Source organism: Polyergus mexicanus, unplaced genomic scaffold, assembly GCF_030449975.1.
Source record: "Polyergus mexicanus isolate NDT 795.1 unplaced genomic scaffold, iyPolMexi1.0 SCAF_22, whole genome shotgun sequence".
In the NCBI taxonomy this organism is placed as follows: Eukaryota; Metazoa; Arthropoda; class Insecta; order Hymenoptera; family Formicidae; genus Polyergus; species Polyergus mexicanus.
In genome coordinates this window covers 308,310-329,913 of record NW_027223342.1, presented here as the reverse complement: position 1 = coordinate 329,913, position 21,604 = coordinate 308,310, and the positions used below count along the sequence as shown (strand labels likewise).

The 21,604-nt window shown below is 32.9% G+C and overlaps 1 protein-coding gene across 5 annotated transcripts in view; it reads right to left on the bottom strand.

The window, feature by feature from the left end:
- The window catches only part of LOC138942271 (protein expanded), a 59,923-nt gene that overhangs the window by 24,082 nt on the left and 14,237 nt on the right, over positions 1–21,604 (bottom strand). For 3 of the 5 annotated variants that reach the window (XM_070312387.1, XM_070312390.1, XM_070312389.1), the window contains exons 2-4: positions 10,665–10,820; positions 4,835–4,934; positions 4,059–4,138 (exon numbers count right to left, since the gene is read on the bottom strand). In XM_070312387.1, coding sequence (XP_070168488.1) covers positions 4,059–4,138; positions 4,835–4,934; positions 10,665–10,778 — 294 coding nt within the window. In that variant the 5' untranslated portion in view covers positions 10,779–10,820. Of the gene's footprint in view, positions 1–4,058; positions 4,139–4,834; positions 4,935–10,664; positions 10,821–20,194; positions 20,418–21,604 lie in introns of those variants that run through there. The other 2 variants (XM_070312388.1, XM_070312391.1) reach the window with 2 other exon arrangements.

Here is a 21,604-nt window from a genome sequence, read left to right as displayed (position 1 = left end):
GAGGTTTTCGGCTCCTCTTCTGCACCCATCCCGTCGGTTGGCAGGGTGGACCTTGCTTTACAATTTACAAAGTACATGCTACGAAGTACATTGTAAAGTCCACCCTGTCTACCGATGAGCTGGGTGCGGGAGGGAGGGCCAAAGGCCCTCTTGCACCCCCCCCCCCCCGGTGTATGTATATATGTATGCTCGCGCACGCGCGTCCATGTAAGTACTTTAGCATATTTCAAACTTTTTTTGTTAATAACTTTTTAATAAGCAACGGACAACGATTAAATGAGAAGAAAAAGTTACTCAGAATTATGTCCTTGACAACATATATCAAGGTCATTGAAATCGGTGAGGTCTCCCTTAATCTTAAGTTTTACTATACAAGCCAATAATATCGAATCAAAAAGTTGTTCCTGAGACAGTTTTATTTATCCATTTTATTTTTTATTATTCAAGAAGCCTTTCTACTTATGTAAACATGAATTTCAAAGTAGAGTGCATTTAAACTAACGATAAAACCGTAAATTAAATAAATGTCTTTATAATTTTTCTGTTTCTTTACTTTATTAAATGTTCGAACTGTTGTCCATTCTCATCTAAACAATTATTAATTCTTCCTATAAAATATTGTCTAACTTTAAACAACATTTCTGGGGTCATGTTTAAAATCAGCTTAAAACTAACTAAATACATAAATCTGTATTTATTTCCTCATAAATGTGTATGTTTTTTTCAGTTAATTTCAAATACATACTTTAAGGCCGTTTTAGTTTTGTTTATACCCGTTTGTACCACTTTTCGTTTCGTTTGTACCCCTACGGGAGCTAAAGTAGCACATTTTCCAAATAGGGGTAAGAACTAATTTTGCCATTTTGAGATATTTCAATTCTGTAAACGGATATTGTTTCAGAATTGTTTGTACGGGTTTGTACCGCTTTTCGTTTCGTTCGTACCCCTATGGGGGCGAAAATATTGGAGAAGTAGGAAAAGAAATTGGAGAAATAAAAGAAGAATAGAAAGAAGTTTCTTGTTCAGGTTTGTAGGATCCTAAGTTAGTAAGATAGCGGGTTATTTAAAATTATTATTAATATTAAAAATTTTTTGAAATTTTTGTTATTTTGAAATCTTTCGTTTTTTATTTAAAATTTTTGTTTGTTTGTTTTATTATTATTAAGTTCTTAAATTATTTGTTTTAATTTAATTAGTTATTAATTTTTATAAATATCAGAAGTCATATTTTTTTTTTACAGGAGTATTCTTTGCGAAGCTGTAAGTGGTTTTTAATTTTGACAGAGATCGTTGTGAGTTTCCCATTTTCTCGAAACTCTGCAAATATGTGCGATATAGTGACTTACAATTCTCGCATCTTATGTGCCTTCATACTCGACAGCTGCAAACATTTTTACGCGCAATCATGAAATTGTATATCCACAGGTATTCAAGAAAGGCAAATACATACTTGCTTGCGAATATGCTTACTTCATTTTTTACAATATTCAATTCTCGAAATACGTTTATATATTTAATACTTGTACCAAATCCAATGTTTTCACAAAATTGGGCATTAAACCTAACTTAATATGGAAAGGTGATAAAATAACTTGTTTTTGAATCAACAGGATGTCTCATTACATTTTTTCTACCAGGATCAAACCACCCAGATAGCCAAGAATGTTAAAATCACGTTTTGCCAAAGCTTTGCGACAAGGTTTGCTTTAATTTTGACAACAATTGTCTAGCAAACGTTTGTCTTGTTTTGGTTTGTCAAAAAGTTTGAAGCAAATTGACGGCAACATTTTTTGTCTCACGATGCTGTAAATAATAGAAAAAGGTTTGCTCGTAAATTTTACGCAAAGAAGAACATGTATGATGCTATTCACGGTGTAACACAAACTTTACATCAATTAGTAGCAAATTTTATTATACACGCTATAATAGCAAATTTACGACAAGAACAGAGCAAACCTTACTGTACACAATATGATAACATATTTACAAAAAGAACAGAACAAAGTATACTCTGGTACAACGAGATGCAAAATTCACGCAAATAACAGAGCAAGCCTTGCCATGCATGGCATGACAGCAAATTTACAACTTTACTTTGTTACAAACTTTACAAAAATATAGTATTCAGCCGATAGTTCGTTTGTTCATCGTTATGCGACGCGCTATATGCATCCATCTTGTATTTGATTTTTAGTCATGAGAAGTATATAAAGCTTGCAAAAAGCAACTGACAGAAGATTAAAAATATAATTATTTCTATCAGTTCAATTACTGGTACAATCCCAAACATAGGGAATTAAGATATTGGACTGATTGTCTCTCTTAGATCGGACAGATAAATGTCTAAAAAAGTTTAAATCATCCGTTTATTGTTTACTTAAAATATAAATATATATATATATATATATAAAATTCATATATTCATTATATTATGAATTCATTTTCAATTATTTATATATTATCATTATCTCATAATTATAATAAATGCCACCTAAGACTCTTGTCTGCTCGGTCGCATATTCTTAAACGATGCGTCAGAAAACATGATGGATTGCTTCACAAAAAATATTCCTCTCTGCGAGATTTATCGTTCCTCAGAGTTTGTCGCAGAGTTTCTGAATCATCCTATACAGAGAATTATCACAAATTTGCTATCATGCCGTACACGGCAAAGTTTGCCCTATTCTTGTCACAAATTTGCTGTCATCCCGTGCACGGCAAGGTTTGCTCTATTCTTGCCACAAATTTGCTATCATCCCGTACACAGCAAGGTTTGTCCTGTTCTTGCCACAAATTTGCTGTTATGTCGTGCACGGCAAGGTTTGCTCTATTATTTGCGTAAAATGTGCATCACACTATTGCGACAAGCCTTGCCAGCAACAGCTAAGCTTTATCCGGACACACCTTGTTACAATTTTGCTGTAAAGACATGCTCGGGTTTGCTGCAAACTTTGTGCAAAGTTTGCATCATTTTGCTTTCTGGGTATCTTCTTTCTGACCAATTTGTCTTTATATGGCACGGAAAGCTTACAATTTTAGCCACAACGCTGCGCTCGATCACTCTTGCTACTCGCTACAGAACCGCGACTCACAACAAAGAGTTTTACCGAGAGATCCGATCATATTTCTTAAAATTCAGAAAAGGCTTTATTCGAAACAATTACCTATATGTTTATTGAATAAAATGCTTGGTTAGTAAAAAAAAGTTCTGACTACTTAAACAAGGTTTATAATTATACGATTTTACATGAATTTGCAACTTTCTGCGCGAAGCAAGGTCTAGTTTTAAATCAGAAATAGATTTGAGTTAGGTTATATTATTTTCCGAAAGTGGAGCTTCCCGTAGGTAAGGGGGGCGGAATCCACTGTCTATGCATATACTTTACAAAGCAAAGCGAGGGCCACCCCACAATTGTTGTGGGAATGAGAAAGTATATGCGTAGATGCAGTGTGTTCCGCGCCCCCTACGAGGAGGCTCCACTTGCGGAAGATATAATCTAACTCAAATTTATTTCTGATTTAAAACTGAAATTTGGTTTAGGTTAAGTTATATCTTTCGGAAGTGGAGCGTCCCCAAAGGAAGGGGAGGGGAAACGGAACCCACTGCGCCCACGCATGTACTTTGCAAGATGAAGAGAATTTGAACGATTAAACTAGACTGATCAAAATACGCATGTCATCATTTTTGCATTTGATACTTATTCTTATCGTATAATTTGATTGTTAATAACTTTTTAATAAATAACGAGCAACGGCTAAAACCTTTTGCAGGTTACTCAGGGTCATGACCTGGATAACATATGTCAAGGTCGAGATCATTGGGGCTGGATCTGCTTTTATAAAGTTTTACCCAAAATTTTCGGATTCGCAAGGTTCCCTTGTGAGTGTCTGTCAAAGCCAATAATCATTTCGAAACCGTTATACTCAATAAAGCTCGAAAAACACATCTTGTATTAATCATCTTATTAATTCTTTCGAATCTCGATAATTTGGATGTCTCCAGCAACCATCAGTTCACATATTTCAGGCTATTCATCAAACAATAAATAATTACTTACATATGTATGAGAGTTTCGCCAATTCTTCGGGGCATACTTGTTCAACTTATTTTCGGAATCCACAAAGAGGTACTCGCCATCTGAAATAGTAAAAATGAATTCGTTTATTTTAAGATTCATTTATTTTATTTATTTCATCCATTTTTAACTATCTATTTAAAATAGATAGAATTTTCGAAAATCGACCAATATCTCTTCTCGATATTCGTAAATGTTTAACGAAACGCGTTTGCTTATTCTATTTTAATGAATAGTTTTTGCTTTTAAAAAATAGAACTTTTTAAAAATTCAAGTAAAACTATAAATTTTTAGAAATTTGAGAAATGATAAAAAGAAATCTCGTAGAGTAAAGTAAGACGCTACAAAAACTTATTAATTGAGTTTGCCTTCTATATAAGGCATTTTGTTTGTTTATGGCTAGAACTATTTGTTTAAATTATCAAAAATTATAGAACTATTAAAAATACAACCAGAATTCTTAATAATTTATGAGTTTAATACATTAGTTTCATACTTTGAGTGAAGCTCCATTATGAGTATAACGGTGAATCATAAAAGTTAAAGAATTAAGAAACAACATTACTTTATCAATATATAATGTAGTATTGTCGCTATGTAAAAATTTATTAATTTGAAAGTTGTATAGCTTCTCAAAGCTAATATATTAAAGAATGATTTAATAAAATTCATCCTCAAATGACATAAGTTTCATTAGCTTAAAATTTTGTCTCTTAGGCATCAATACAATATATGTATATAAGATATATATAACTTACCAGACAATATTGCCAAGCCAAAAAGTTCACAATCTCGCATACCCTGTTGATTGAGAAGCGTGCATGTTTGCGTATAAACCTCCTTCACTCTCGACTTAGCCTAAAATAGCAAAACACATCTATTAATTACTAAATTTACTCAAAAAATAGTCTTGCAACTACAGCAACATTTATCTGTTATGTTTGTCATTTCTATCGTCCATCTACTCTTTGTCACTTCCGCTTTCAGCGACTCTTTAGTATAAAAGAATTCCGAAGTCTCTTATGAAGGCCTTTTTTTATTTATAAGAACTCACGAATGTAAGCATCTTATAAAATAAAAACTAAAACTTTCATTTTTTTATTTTTTGGAAATAATCATAATATTGTATTTAATGTAAATTAAATCTGTATCACAAATAGCTGAGAAAGCTAATAAAGATCAATCAATAAATCAATTTCTCTCTCTCTCTCTCTCTCTCTCTCTCTCTCTCTCTCTCTGCAGTAGAGAAGACGTGTCAAACATCGCTCCGCAAAAGTAATAATTTTTAAACGGTTAAATAGTTTCGGGGAGTGCTAAAAAGCTATTCAAGTTATAGCGGGATAGACCAGCATTAGCCATGAGTGTTATCTAGCCGAGATATACTGATTTATGGGCGTGAGAAGTGCATTTCCTATCTGGGACACCAAAGTCTCATACGACAGGTAGACATTAAGGGTAGACACAAAAGTCCTGACGTGACAATGAAACAGAAGTGACTGATCGCTTACGCTGATATTAACGGTTTTGGCCGATAATTATCGGCAGGGACGATAAATACGCCAAGTATCGATGCTCGGCACATGTAAAAAGACAGTAAAAAATTAGCACAACATGCAAATCTTGTTACCAAGCAAATCATATTAAGCTGTTTTACCATCCAGGATGTGTAAGCAACCATAGGATTTATGATAGAAATCAAGAATTAGTACCGTGTTCTGGCCCATTTGACAAATCTACAATAGAAAGTCAAGCAGATATGAAGAAGGCATCGGCAGGGGCAGCAGGGACAGACTAGGATCTACAGGATCTATAGGTTCGCTTACGACGCCAAGTAATGGAAATAGAATAACAGAAGCGAGTAGATCATTAACTATTGACGTAAAAATAGATGGGCTGGTAAAAATTGTAAAAGAAATAAAAGATGAAACAGCATGTAAGAAAGAAATTAAAATGATGGTCAAGGAAATAATTCGAGAAGAATTGGGAAATGTTAAGCAGGAACTACTAGAAGAGTTGAGAAGTATGATACAGAGAGAAGTATGTGGATCAACAGGAGGAATACAAAGGAACTATGGTGAGGCGGTTAAAGAGAAAAAGAAAAAGAATGTTATAATTATTAAACCCAAGATTCAACAAGAGAGTGAAGTTACAAAAAAATTGATAAAAAAAAAGATAGATATCAAAAACATGGCGATGGGAATAATGAAGCTAAAAAAAGGAAGCAAGGGAACAGTTATCATGGGTTGTGAAACTAGAGAAGAAATGAAAAGTTTGAAAGCCACAGTACAGGACAAATTGGAAGAAAATTTCAAAGTTACGGAATCACCCCAAATGAAGCCCAAAATAAAAATTATCATTGTCAGCGAAGAAGAAATGAGGTTGGATGATGAGGAGTTAATAACTACAATCAAGAAGCAGAATAGAATTGATGCAATAAATAATGGATTCCAAATGTAAATAGTAAAGAAAATAGTTAAAAAAAAAGAAATGATAATAATCAATTTATCGTTAGAAGAAGAGAAAAAGAAGAAGATTCGATAATAATTGAAATAAATGAAGAAACGCATGAATTAATATTGAAAAAAGAGAAACTAAATGTAGGATGAAGAAAATATCCTATATTCAATCATATTAATGTTAAAAGCATTTTAAATGCTGGGGATACTATCATATTGCAAAAAATTGTACGCGAGATAAAACATGCCACAAATGTGCAAAAAATCATAAAGCGATTGAATGTACAATAACAACGAAAAAATGTGTAAATTATATGTTTAAAATTCGAACATACAACCTGAAGATAAGTAATAAATACGATGCCCTTACTCCGGAATGTTCAACATTTAAAAGGGCGATACAGAAGGAGAAGAGGAGAGCTGGCTGGGAGGATGCGAAATAGCAACTATAAAAGGAAGCGGAAATAATATTGTATACAAACGCGCAAAGTTTAATGGCGCATAAAGATGAGATACAGCATCAGATTATGAAAAAAATAAATCCGGTATTCATAGCGTTATCAGAGATAATAATACAAGATTGACTGCTGAATTTGAGTGAAGTGGACGTACCAGGTTATAGTATAATTAGATGTGATGCTAAAAACAGAAATACAAGAGGGGTTGTTTTATACATATATAAGGGATGATGTTAAATATGAAATAATATTAGTGAAAAAAATTAGAATCGAATTGTCGGTGTGCTGCAATTGAGGTGAAAGAAAAATTGTATAGAGGAATAATAATGATAATATATCATTCATCGTATGTATCGCATAGTGATTTTGTGAGATTTCTGGAGGATATAATAGAAGAGTAAATAAGAACGGGAGAATGTATGGTAGATTTAGAATAATAGGAGACTTTAATATAGATATTATGTTAGATCCGTTTTATACAAGAAAGCTATAAACGGCAATGTTGAGCTTAGGCATGAAACAATACGTAAATAAACCGACGAGAATTACGAAAGATAGTAACACAATTATAGATTTAATTTTCGCTAATAATAAAATAGAAGTGTAGGTAATGCATGAACCTAAAATAACGGACCATGCATTGCTAAAAGTTGAATTGAACGCGAATAAAATTGATAATAAATATAGAGAATTTAGTGTTAGGAATTATAGAGAGTTTAATATATTTGAATTTATTAAATTAGTGGAAAATAAATTAGAGAAAAACCAAGATATGGATGTCAATGTGAGAACGAAGAAATTTGTTGATAGTATAGTAAATGCGCTGGACGCTACAGCACCTAGAAAAAATTTTAGAATTCCGAGAATATGGGAAGGAAAAAATGTGGTTTTTGTATGAAATAAAAGAAGCAAAGGCAAAAAAGGAGGCATATAGGAATATATCGTAAAATTCGCACATTTAGACTCCTCGTTATACCTACACGCTTACAAGATAGTAAAGGTAATAAATAAATTAGTTTCCACACATACTTCTCTGATCAAAACAAAAATAAACATTGTTTTTTAAACATGTAAAAATATTAGGTTTATTATTCTATTTAAATGTAATAATTAATCAAACAATTAAATTTTATGTATTAAAAAAATAACAATATTTTATATAATATTTTGATTATAATATTTATAATCCGTTAGTATTAGCTGATTGCTGTACATAGGACCCACACACATAAGAAACGATAAAATGATTTGTGCAGCAAAAATCAATATCTCCTGATTTATAAAAATCAATAACAAATGACATCTGTATGTGTATTTAAGGAGTTACGGATTTAAGCACTCGAGTTCTACACAATATTATTAGCAAACTTTGATCGCTGATAATTCAAAAATTATTACAGTCGTTCATTCTTAAGATTCTCATCGTTATATTATCTGTACAGAACAAAAATGTTCATTGTAAATATATGAACTAGAAGGGGAATATTTAATTTTTATACATTTTACTTCCTTATAGAGGAAGCTTTGTTTTCATGACAAAATTTTTTTCGTTTTTTTTATGCCAATGTGTTCAGAATGCTTGAAAACCTCGAAAAATTATATTCCTAAAAAATGTATGTATGTATGTATGTATGTACTTATATACGCGATACGTTGTGCAACCTCTAACTTCTGCAATTTCTGAGATATCTAGTTAAATTTTTTTACATGGATAGAATATTATTAAAGAATGGTTAGTATTAAATTTGATGAGAATCGGTAAAAAGGTTCATTTTTGCTTCCTTATAGAGGAAGCTTTGTTTTTGCGACAAAATTTTTTTCCGAGTTTTCTATGCCAACGTGTTTAGAATCTTTTAAAACGTCGAAAAATCATATTCCTAAAAAATGTCTGTTATGTATGTATATAGCGCGAAAGGCCCCGTTACATGATCGAGAACCGCTGACAGGGGGCAATACGGTCGGCGCGATACTAGCGCCCAGTGAGAGTAGAGAACAGAACCCATATTAAGTTAGCCCCCCCACCAACGCCAAATTAAGTCAAATATATCAAATAATTTAGTGCTAATTATGTGCTAATTAGTTGCCGTAGTCCGAATTTTGTTGCTCAAACCGTTTAGCAGGAATTTACATTCAAAGTGGAGGGTGCTAGCTTGACATTAAGCCAGCCTCCCCCCCCCCCATAGTGAAAAAAATATATAAAATGCTCGAATCAAAAAATCAAATACACTAGAATTTGTTGCTATTTTGTTGCTCTAAAATAACACACAAATATTTTAAAAAAAGTATATTATTTAATTAATACCACTATATACTCAGTCTCGCCGCGCCGTGCCATTCACTTGCGCGAAGTAAAAATAACTAAAAAAATGTGTTGCTTGCATGTTTTTGGTACTAAAGTAATCTGTGGACGATGTACTATCGAAGTATATAAGAAACTGAATTTGTTGCTCGTCTTAAAGTATTAAAAATCGATACTTTGTCGCCGCGGACCCTATATGACGCGCTCTTATATTATATAAATTAACGAAAAGAATTTGTTGCTCGCATGTTTTTGGTACTAAAATAATCTGTGGACGATGTACTATCGAAATATATAAGAAACTGAATTTGTTGCTCGTCTTAAAGTATTAAAAATCGATACTTTGTCGCCGCGGTCCCTATATGACGCGCTTTCCCAATATATAAGTTAACTAAAAAAATTTGTTGCTCGCATGTTTTTGGTATTAAAATAATCTGTGGACAATATGCTATCGAAATATATAAGAAACTGAATTTGTTGCTCGATTTAAAGTATTAAAAATCGATACTTTGTCGCCGCGGACCCTATATGACGCGCTTTCCTAATATATAAATTAACTAAAAGAATTTGTTGCTCGTATGTTTTTGGTACTAAAATAATCTGTGGACGATGTACTATCGAAATATATAAGAAACTGAATTTGTTGCTCGTCTTAAAGTATTAAAAATAGATACTTTGTCGCCACGGACCTTATATGACGCGCTCTTATATTATATAAATTAACTAAAAGAATTTGTTGCTCGCATGTTTTTGGTACTAAAATAATCTGTGGACGATGTACTATCGAAATATATAAGAAACTATAAAAAAGAAGGAACGCGAGATAGTCGTCCGCGACGCGGATCTGATGTCAAAACAAAACGTGCCTTTATCTACTTTCAGACGATACAAAGCGCTGCCGAACATTTCGGCACGATGACATGAAAAGGCTTCTCTTTTCAAGGAACATATATACTACATATTGGCGTAAGACACTACTATGTCTTTTTATATATATACATATATGCAAAACTGTTTGAAATTAACAAAAATGAAATTTCGAGATATAGAACGATAAAAGATAATCATATATATCCTGTAAAGAGCAACAAATTCAGACTTTTATATATCTCGATAGTATATTGTCCACAGATTATTTTAATACCAAAAACATGCAAGCAACAAATTCTTACATGCCATTGAAATTACTAATAATTTCTGTTCTAGGATTAATATATAGAATTAATCGTTGTATTAATTCTAGGATTAATATATAAAAGCATTTTCTACGACGATTAATTTTTTTGACTCATTTAAAAAAATTAATTCATATTCTTTATTATATGACAATTAAACGGTATTTTTGATAATTGTCTATAATTGATTTTTATCTTACTTCGACGATGAAGTAAAAAGGATCACCAGGAAGGGCATGTACGGCGAGATAGCGGCTGGCGGACACCAAGGGTTGAAGGCAAGACCGCGCAGCCGTGACACCGCTACCACGCATGCTGCATACTTCATTTCGTCGCCGCTATGCCCAGCGTCCTTACTGTAAACCAGAGTTGGGAATTAATCAATTTTAATGTATATGATTAAATAATCTAATTAAAATTATGCAATAATGTAATTATAATTACAATGTAATCACAATTACTTGTAATTATAATTACTTATAATTATAATTACATTATAATTATAATTATACATTGTAATTATAATGTAATCGTAATTACTTTTAATCGTAATTACATGGTAATCGCAATTATAAGTAATTGCAATTCCCGAACTTTCTCTTTATAATATTTGAGGGTTTATTTATATAACTTATTCAGTCTTGTTTCCTTCAAAATGACCAAGCATTAAGCGGTTTTGTTTCGTTAGTTTCTACTTTTAGTATTAATCTTAGATATCAGTCTTAAAATATATAGTGTTTGAATAAACAAAATAATTATCTAGTATATATATGTGTATATATTATAGAATTTCGATTACATAGGAATAGCTATATTTCGAAGTAAAAGATTCGAGTATATTTCATAAACTTTCAGTTACATTTTGATATTCGGACCAATATCATTCGTTATTATTAATTGTTCGTAATTTGTTTCATTCATAATTGTATAGGTTTTTATAATTACATTAATTACATGTTTTTTATAAATATTACTTATATCAATAAAATAAAATCTAGTTATTGAATTAAACTGAGATTCATAAATATGTATTGAACTTGATCCTATCCCTAGTCAAGGTATTAACCATACATACTTTCAGACGACGCGTACTTTTAGTCGCTCTTATTCTCATTACAATTACATTTAATCAATTATCAATTAACAATTACGTAATTGTAATTTTTACATAATTATTTTTTGCAATTATCTCATGTAATTATTTGCAATAATTAACGATTATAAAATGTAATTATTAATTGCATTAAGAATCACATTGTAATTGTAATTTATAATTGTTAATTAGATTACATTTTTGCCCAACTTTGCTGTAAACAATAAATCGTAATTTTTTATTAAACATAATATAATATATTTTAAAATAAAATAAATAAAGAATAAATAAAATATATAAAAAGCTCAAATGATAAAATCAATTAATGAAAGATAAAAGTCAATTGATTCGTTACCGAGACTTCTCAGATCAGTCAGTCATTTTTACTATTTTGGCGTTTACCAGGTATATAAATATGAAACCAGAATTTTTGTATAGAAAATACACGTTTACTGTATGAAAATGATAAAAAATATTTTATTCCAAGTATTGCCCATTGCTAGCTATACATTTTTCCCATCTCTCTGACAATTTGTGGATGCCACGCCAAAAAAACTGTTGCTCCTTTGAGGCAAACCAGTCATCGAGCCATTTTCGTACATTTTCGTAAGAAGTGAAGTGCTGCTCAGCAAGTGCGTGTCCCATCGATGCAAATAAGTAGTAATCGGATGGAGCCAAGTCTGGTGAGTAAGCCGCATGCAAAAGTATTTCCCAACTAAACGCCTCAATCGTTTCCTTGACCGGTTTTGCTGTGTGTGACGGTGCATTATCATGAAGCAAGATCACTTTGTGTTGCGTTTTTTGATATTCTGGTCGTTTTTCACGCAAAGCTTGATTCAAATCGATCATTTGTTGTCATCCTCATCCAACAATGTTTGCAATTCGCTGTCTTCAAACTTTTTCGGTGGTCTTCCACGTTCTTCGTTTCTCACGTCAAAATCGCCACTTTTGAATTTTTTAAACCACTCAAAGCACTGTGATTTACCAAGAGCATGCTCACCGTAAGCTTCGACAAGCATTCGATGCGATTCTGCAGCAGTTTTCTTCAAATGGTAACAGAAAATCAATGCTATCCGCAAATCGTAGTTTCCAGGCACAAAATTCGGCATGTTCAACGCTATTAAAATCTATGCTGTTGTATGAAACTTGTATTGTTGTGAGTTGAAAATCTTTATCAGATGTCAAAACAAGAAAATGGCGCCAATGACGCGGTTTGACGGTAACTACATTGACAGCTAGGGCCATTTATGGGCAAATTCCGGTTTCATATTTATATAACTGGTATATGTTTTATTAATTAGTCTAATTCAATGTTTTTACATTCTACATGTATTTCATTAGGCATTGCATCCGTTCATTATTTGCAAAATTTTCTCGCTCCGGATTTTCATCCTCCGTTTTTGAGGACGAGTATTCAACGCACCTCCTGTATCTGTCAGCGTATTTTCATTGTCCAACATCGTTTCTCACCGACAATTTTCATTTTATGATAAGAAGTCATATCACTGCGAAGTTGAGTTCTTTGTTAGCGATAATAAGTCAAACAAATGCGATTGTTTTTATATTATGTTCAAAATTGCAACATTAAAGTTCATGTCTAAATTTCAACGGCGAACGTCGCCGTCAAATTCAAACGAGCACCTCAATAAACAAAACACGAGCGGGAACAAATAGCGTCGCCGTCACCCGCTCGATGCGTGATCGCGGTATTCTTATAGTGAAAAATCGTGACAAACACCTGGTTCTAGAACATTCGATGCCGAAAAATCCTTGTTATTTCCATCGGCTGAGCGCGAGCTTCCGCAGTCGGTCGATTTAGTTTGCCTGTAACGACGATACGAGCCGATCGACGGTCATCGATCTCGATCAATTCTCTTTCTCTATTCTCGCTCGTGTTACAGTGGCTTACTCGTCTCACAATCATTCCGAATCGTCTCGCATCCGATCGCGGCGGTCAATTCGGTCCTATCTCATACTATATTCTTTACTCCGTTAGTGCTAAGACATTGTGAACGTTAATTGTGTGGAGTCCGAGAGTCGACGCTCGTTACCCGCATCGCGAATGTCTTCTGCCTCGGGCCAAATTCCATCCGGCGTCCGCGTGCAAGATTTCCGCCTGATTTTTTTTCAAGTTTCGCTCATAGCATTGATGATCTGATCCGGCACAATGCTTTTTAACATCATTGAATCCACCATGAGAGATACTGAATGATTTTCTACATAAATCGCAATAACTTTTGTAACATGAAGTTTCATCTTTCTTTATAAAATTATATTTTTGCTGCCATTCTTCTCTTTAAACACACATTCTTTTAATCTTTTTCCTTTTTTTATCTTCATCACTATCAGACACGTTTTTTCCAACTATAAATAAATAAATAACTCAAAATAGTATTTTTTAATTTTCCGATAACGATAAAACAAATAAAAAAATTCCAAAAAATTATGCAAGATCATTATATTTAGAAATGTACCTAACGTTTTCACCTTACAATGCTGTTGCTAAGTACGCGATTAAATAGATGCCAATGATGGTAGAAATAAGACGAAAATCACACAATCGAGAATCGCGTATAGGCGTATATGCTGCGTAGAGAACGCAGAGGCAGTGATGCCAGAATTAAGACGCGAGTAACATGCAATCGTAGTGGAGGGGATACGCACACAAGCGTGGTTCATGCTACGATTGCATGTTACTCGCGTCTCAATTCTGGCATCACTGTACAGAGGTGCGGAGAATGCAGAATATACACGCGGTTCTCGATTGTGTACATGTGGCCAGCGTCTTATTTCTATTGTCACTACAGACTGATTGTTTTTGTCTCAATTCAACCACGGACTTGAATTTTAGTCTGATCCACTATTATATTTTATATTATTTATTTTAGGTTGCGTAAAAAAATCGGGACAAATAGCGTCGCGCCTAAGGTTGTTTCGGGACGCTTCTAATGATAGTCGAAAATTGGGATGTCCCGAAAAATTCGGGGCGGTTGGTCACCCTACCGCCAGCTGTCCTCTAGATTCGCATACGGAACAGGAACAGAGAGCCAGTCGAAGCTTTCTCATTTCAGGCTGCATCCCCGAACAACTGAGAATAAGCGTCGCGTCTCTAGACAATAGGCCGATTTACAGGGCCGCTTCAAACCGTCAGGTTTGGCGCGTCGCTCCGGCACACCGCGCCGGAACGCGCGTTTGGAGCGTAATGTAATAAAGCGCACTATTCCAAACGCGCGCGCCAGATCCGCAGGTTACGCGTTACTTGTAACGCCGTTACCGTTACAGTTACTTTTTTTCGGTAACTGTAACGGTAATGGCGTTACAAATTTTATTTGTAACGGAAAAAGTAACTTCGTTACATTTTTCGGTAACGAGTAACGAATTTAACAGTTACTTTTATCGTTACTTTTTTCAAATTTTTTGATTTATTTAAGATATTATTCTTGCTATTGTGCGTGATAAAATTTTTATCTTAACCGTAAAGCCGTAAGCAAATCGACCAATTAGCATTCTTATTATGTTGTAAAAATGCTTGAATGTGATTGATCAACTTATGGCTCTTGCAGACCAGTGCGATGACGCGACGCGCGATATCCAATGAGAGCTTTATCTTTTCGGAAAAGCAGAGCTCTCATTTACTACCAGTTCTAAGTACCTTGCAACGAAAATTAGAAAATCTCAATAAATCTGACCTTATAGATTGCCATTCATTAGTTGAAGCTATTCAGCAAGGTTTAAATAAAAGGTAACTTATTAATTTGATTAATACATATGTTATTTAATTTTAAATAAGGATTTAATTGAAAAATATTATTTTATTTTAAACTATTGATTCAAAAGTATTAATTTCAATAAAACAAACAATGTTGCTTAATTTACTATATTTGATTTTAGATTTCTTACAATATTTGAAACAAAAGAATTAATAATAGCAGCATGTTTACATCCAAAATTTAAGTTAAACTGGTTAACCGGAGAAAAAAGAAAACGTGCTGAAAATTACTTGGAGGATTTATTGGGAATCCGATCAACTGAAAATTCTTCAAAAGCTGGAAAATCTGACGATCACGATGATTTTTTCATTTTTGAGCAAAAAACGGTGCAAAATGAATCTGAACAAGAAGAATTGCAACGGTTTTTAAAATCAAATAATTGTAATATAGAAATGTTAAACGACTATCCAAAACTTAAAAAACTTTTTATTAAATATAATACAGCTCTACCAAGCAGTGCATCTGTAGAAAGAATGTTTAGCATCGGTGGCTTTGTATTAACACCACAAAGAGGGCATATAAATGATGATACTATGGAGCAATAAATTTTATTAAAAATTAATAAAGAATTTCGATAAAATTTAATCATTTATTTTGTAATAAACCTTGAATGAAATCTTGCTTACAATTTTTTAAAAGTTTTTCTTATGCAAAATAATTTATTAGTTTGTATTGTAAAAAAGTAGCGGAAATTGTAACAACTCGTTACTTTTTAGTAACTGTAACGGTAACGAGTTACTTTTTAGAAAAAATAACGGTAACGGTAACGAGTTACTTTTATAAAGTAACTTTCCAACCCTGGGAGCGTGGCATGACCGTCGGGCGGACAGTTCAATGAGACGCGCCACGCTATGTCAACCGCATCACTGACATCGTGCAGCTTTCAGTCAAAATATCTTTGATAAAAAAGCGAAAAACTCGCGCGATTGCAAAATCTTAAAAATAAAATCTTTATTTGCATTGGGACAAATTTCACGTTTGCAAAATTCAATAAGTTCGTGATACGCACGATTTTTGTTTTTATGATCATCTGACTTTATCTTCCACAAGCAGGGGAAACTTCTATAAATTTCTACGAATTTTTCTAAATTATCTTTGGACTACATTTTGGCTATTATACATGAACTGTCGCTGGAGCGTGGCACGCCGATCTATCACATTGAGACGTGTCGAAATAAATGCAAATTCAGATTTGCAATCTAGACTCGCGCGCCAGGAACGCGCAATTGGCCTTTATCACGGCGGAGACTTTATACGTACAGTTTTGGCGCGCGCGCCTGTGTACACTCTAAAATTGTAAGAAAAACTGTCCGTGTAAATCGGCCTAATGACGCCTTATTTGCGCTACCGCAAATCGCGGCATCGCTATCCGCGCATTTAACCACCGCCCCGCATAATTACCACGCCGTTACATCTGTATCTTGCGCCCGCTATAATAATCACGGCCTCGCCGTATGCGTATTCAGCACCACGCACCGAATAACCGCTGCGCCTTTATATTTGTATCCTGTGCGTTGTATTAGAGCTGCGGAATCATCCGCACATATTGCAACACGCGCCGAACAACCGCCGCGCTTGAAGCCACCGTGAAGCGGCCCGTTATACTTATAATATGTAAAATATTTACATTATTGTATTTATTTCAAATAGCGCTACAACTTTTATTGTGTCGAAATATCCATAATGTTATAAAAAATTATGCATACCTCTTCGTTCGTTAACACAGATAGCTTTTGTAAGCAACTACTATACTCACAATAGAGTTCAGTTTGAACAATTTAATTTGATATATATTTGTTATGGTCTATTTTTCTTATTTTAAAAGACTAAAAAGGGGTGGTCACTTTTGGTGGGACATCCTGTATATTAAGAATTGTATATTGTTTTATTACATTGTTTTTTTCATTTCTTAATCAAAATGTTTGTAATTAAACTTTCCAGGTGTTTTCAGGAAAATATATAAATATTTTTTGCCACTTACATATACATTATAATTTGATCCATCAAAAAAATAACAGACAAAATTATTAGAAACTTTATATCACTTCATATGTAAAGCGAGGACTTAACGTCCAAAGAAAGCGTTTTTCCTATAGCGGGCCATGGATCGTGCACGTGGTCAAAAACTAATTTACCGATTATTCCATCGCGCTAAAATATAAGAAAAAACTTTATTTGTCAGAACATTGCGCTTAAAATCATTTCTAACAAAAATACTCTCAAATGTTTAAATATGAACAAAAAAAAATTAAATTTCTTATTGTTAGTAAAAAGCAAACAAGAAGGAACATACCAAAACAAGTAAGTTATTGAATAAATTCAATTATAATTAGACAGGTTCTTATCAGTCTTCATGGATTTTCTTAAAATAATTAGCAGAATAAAGGAATGAAAAACAAGAAATTATTCAATGAAACTCCTAATGTCAAATTTGAAATTTATCAAGAATTATACGTTCACAATATATGTAGAAAAAAAATAAAAACACTTTTATTATATAATTCAAACCCAAGCTATCGATTAAGCCTATTAAAAATACGATCGGTTCAGCCGTTATTGAGGTTCGATAATGTAAGCTAATTCGCAACTGGCAGACTTGCGTATAGATACCCGGAGTGCCTCGCGGCTTCGCGTGAACTTAGCGCGAGACACTATCGTGTCTCTTGATAGCAACACGAAAGCTCGTGAAAAAATTAAGTAATAAAAGTGTATATCATTTTTTATTCAAGAAATATTAGTTTTGTAAATATAAAAGTTTAAAATTTTACTCCCCATTGATACTGAATAAAAAATTAAACCGTCGTTCGTGCACTAGCCCACAACTATATGTATCATCAACGACAATATTGATTTCGTTAAGTGTCACAGTAAATACATGTAACAAAAAAAAATAAATTTCGAATTGCATTATATATTATTTAATTGATATTATAGATTACAAAGTGTTATTATAAAATTACAATCAATGGTAATAAAATATTAATATTACTGATTCCACAAAATTTCACTGAATAAAATCATATGTGATATACATGTGTATTTAACCACTGCTGTATATCGAAAAATTATGAAGAAAAAATTGTCATCGAATTGATAAAATGAGTATACAAATAGCGTGTAGAAGAGTGTTCATACTTATTTTCTCAAAAATGCCTTTTCGCGAGGTGGCTTTATCATATACAGTTAGTCGTGAAATTCTTTTCTACTTTTGTTCGTAAAAAATTTTTTGATTTTCGAAAATAAGGAAGAGAAAAGTATTTTTTTTAAATTTGACATTTTTGAAAAATCTGAACATACCGTTATATGTATAAAAGACACATTAAATCATAAAACTTTTAATTAAGTGGGAAAATTGACAAATGAAAGCCAAACCCCGGATATGGTGATAATATCTCTTAAAAAGCATTAGTAATAATATATTATAAACCACCAACGGATACAAGTGGCAAATGGAATTTGGACGTTGTCCATTAATTTGTAGATTCTATACGGGTTTTTCTTTTTTGATTATCGATCTTAATTTAAAATTGGATTGCAACAACAAATATTGTGTATGTCAAGTTTTAAAATTCCCTGTATAAAGATGTAATCTTTATACAGGTCGTGCCAACGCTCGTGAGCAGATAGAGCACAGTAAACTGAACAGAAAAGTCTTGTAATATTTTTTCTATAACGCTTAATAAAGGAGTTATTATTGAGTAAAGTCTGCCAATCAGCTCTAACCTTTAGCCGCGCGCCTGGTAGTTACGGCGGCGCACACTACCAGGCAGGGGGCTCACTGACATGCGTCCAGCTAAAAGTCGGCGCTGATTGACCAGACTTTATTCAATAATATCTTCTTTATTAAACGTTATAGAAAAAAATGTTACAGGACTTTTCTGTTCAATGTTCCTGAGTTCCTGAGTTCTCATTTGTCAATTTTCCCACTTAATTGTTAGTACTTTGAGCATATTGCTGTTATTATAAAACTTTTGTTTTAAACATTTTGTATATATTTACTGTTCTGATGGTATTAGTTCTCAGAAATAAAATCGAGTTTTTTTTCAAAAAGATGTTTTAATCCCTTAACGTGCATAAGAACACTTATAAAAAATACAAGTCTCTTATCTTAGCATAGATTACAATATATCCGCGCGAAATTCATCAAAATCGGAGGGAAATACTTCCGACTATTTCCTTGTTAGTTATGCGCGAACGCACAATGCTGTATACAATATCTATGAGATACATCGTAACATGATGTCATGTGATACTGGATCTTATAGTACACATAAATCTAATTAAAAGGAAAGAATAATATATGTGTCGATTTACTTTCATCGGAGCCACGCGGCACGCGATCATCGAGCGAAAGAAGGTAAGAATAAAAAATAAAAGGTCAAAAGATAGAGAAAAGGAGACGAAGACGGAAAAGACATGAAGGAAAAGAGAAAGAGAACAGATATAGATGACTACTAGAATAACTGCTTCCACTTTCTTTTTCTCTTTTTTCCACTCAAATCTTTGTTTCGCCTCTATAGTCTCCTCTTCTCTTCGCCTTCATTCTTCCGTCCTGATTTTTATCTTCTTTAACTTCATCACTCTTCTTTTTCTTTTTACCTTTTTATCTTGTTTCCTTTTCCTTCTTTGCCACTCCTCTATCTTTTTTCTCTACCTTTCTCCTTTTCGCTCTCTCCCTATTCCCTCTCCCTTTCATATACACAACGCGCGCGCCACACACACACACACACACACACACACACACACACACACACACACACACACACACACACACACACAGATTTTTCTTTCTCTCTCTTTTCCATTCTTCTCATCTCATTTTATTTCTCGCTTCCTTCTTCTGTACAGCCAATTCTTCGTATTATACCAAGTTGCGGCGTGGAATGCAGGCGTCCTTCATCCGCTTCGAGCAGCGTCCGATGAAACCCGCTAGCGTTATCCTTCGCCGGTCCTTCCATACACTCTTTAGGGCTCGATAAAATTAACCTGGAATACTCGCTTGAGAGAAACGCCCATCTCACTCTTTCCTCTTCGTCTTACTTTTTGTAGAAGCTGATACTGCTTGACGCCTAACGCCTCTTTTAAACTCACTGTTGATGAAATTAGCACAAATTATTTTTGAGCAATTAGAGATATTTGATAAAAAAACAGACATATTCAATATATTGTTTTATTAAAAATATATTATTATTGTATATTGTATCCAATTATTAGCATTGATTCAACAAAATTATAATAAACGATCTTCGTAAAAGAGAACTATTGTGCATATATTGGGCATCACAGTCTTAACGATGATAAGATATATTTTGTAGAAATATTTTTTAAAAGAAGATGATAGTCTAAGTTACTAATCATGATTTCATCAGTTGTATAGCTAAAAGAATAAGTGAATAATACACACACACACACGCATATTAACGCATACTAATATGACCAAGTGCATTGCTTTAGGAAGGGACTATTTTAAAGGAGACCGTGTATTAAATAACGAATAAGTGTGTTCTGTGATTGTAATAAATATTTTCTACGAACTTAATTGTCAGTCGTACTTATTTTTAATGATTTTATTTTTATATGTTCATAGTTAATGCATGCAAGTCATGTTAATGCGTAATAAAAAATTTAATATTTTCAAAATCTATTTGCATAAGATAATTAAGGTTATTTTATATTTATGATTCCTTTTTGACAGTGTTTCATCACGTTTGAACAGCTTGGTTCTTGTTCTTTATTTAATTTGTAATTGCGCTGAAAATGGTCAAAAAAAAGATCGAAACGTACGCTTTTTATTATTAAGTTTCTCGCTATTTCATGTTAATATAAAATAATTAATAATAAAATTTGCGCACAAATTACTGCGCTGGCTTTTAATTGCTTTCCCTCACTTTTGTATAATACATTTATTTACATTTAAAATCATTGATAAATAAATTAAAATACTTTGTTTTATTGTTTTTTATTTTTAGCAAAAAATGAAAAACTTTTAAAAGCGGAGAGGAGCGAGAGAAAGGGAGAGAAAATGAGAAAAGAGAAAGAAAAGAGAAAAAAGGGGGAAAAAAAAGAAAAGGGAAAAGAAAAAAAGACAAAAGAAAAACGCAGGGAGAAAAAGAAAAAGAGAAAAAAAGAAAAAATAAAAAAGAGGAGAAGGGAGACAAAAAGAAAGAGAGAATGGGAGAAAGAAAGAAAAAGAAAGAGAAAGAGAAAAAGAAAGGGAGAGAGGAAAAGAAAATAAGAGAGAAGAAAAAAGAGAAGAAAGAAAGAGAGAGAGAAAAAA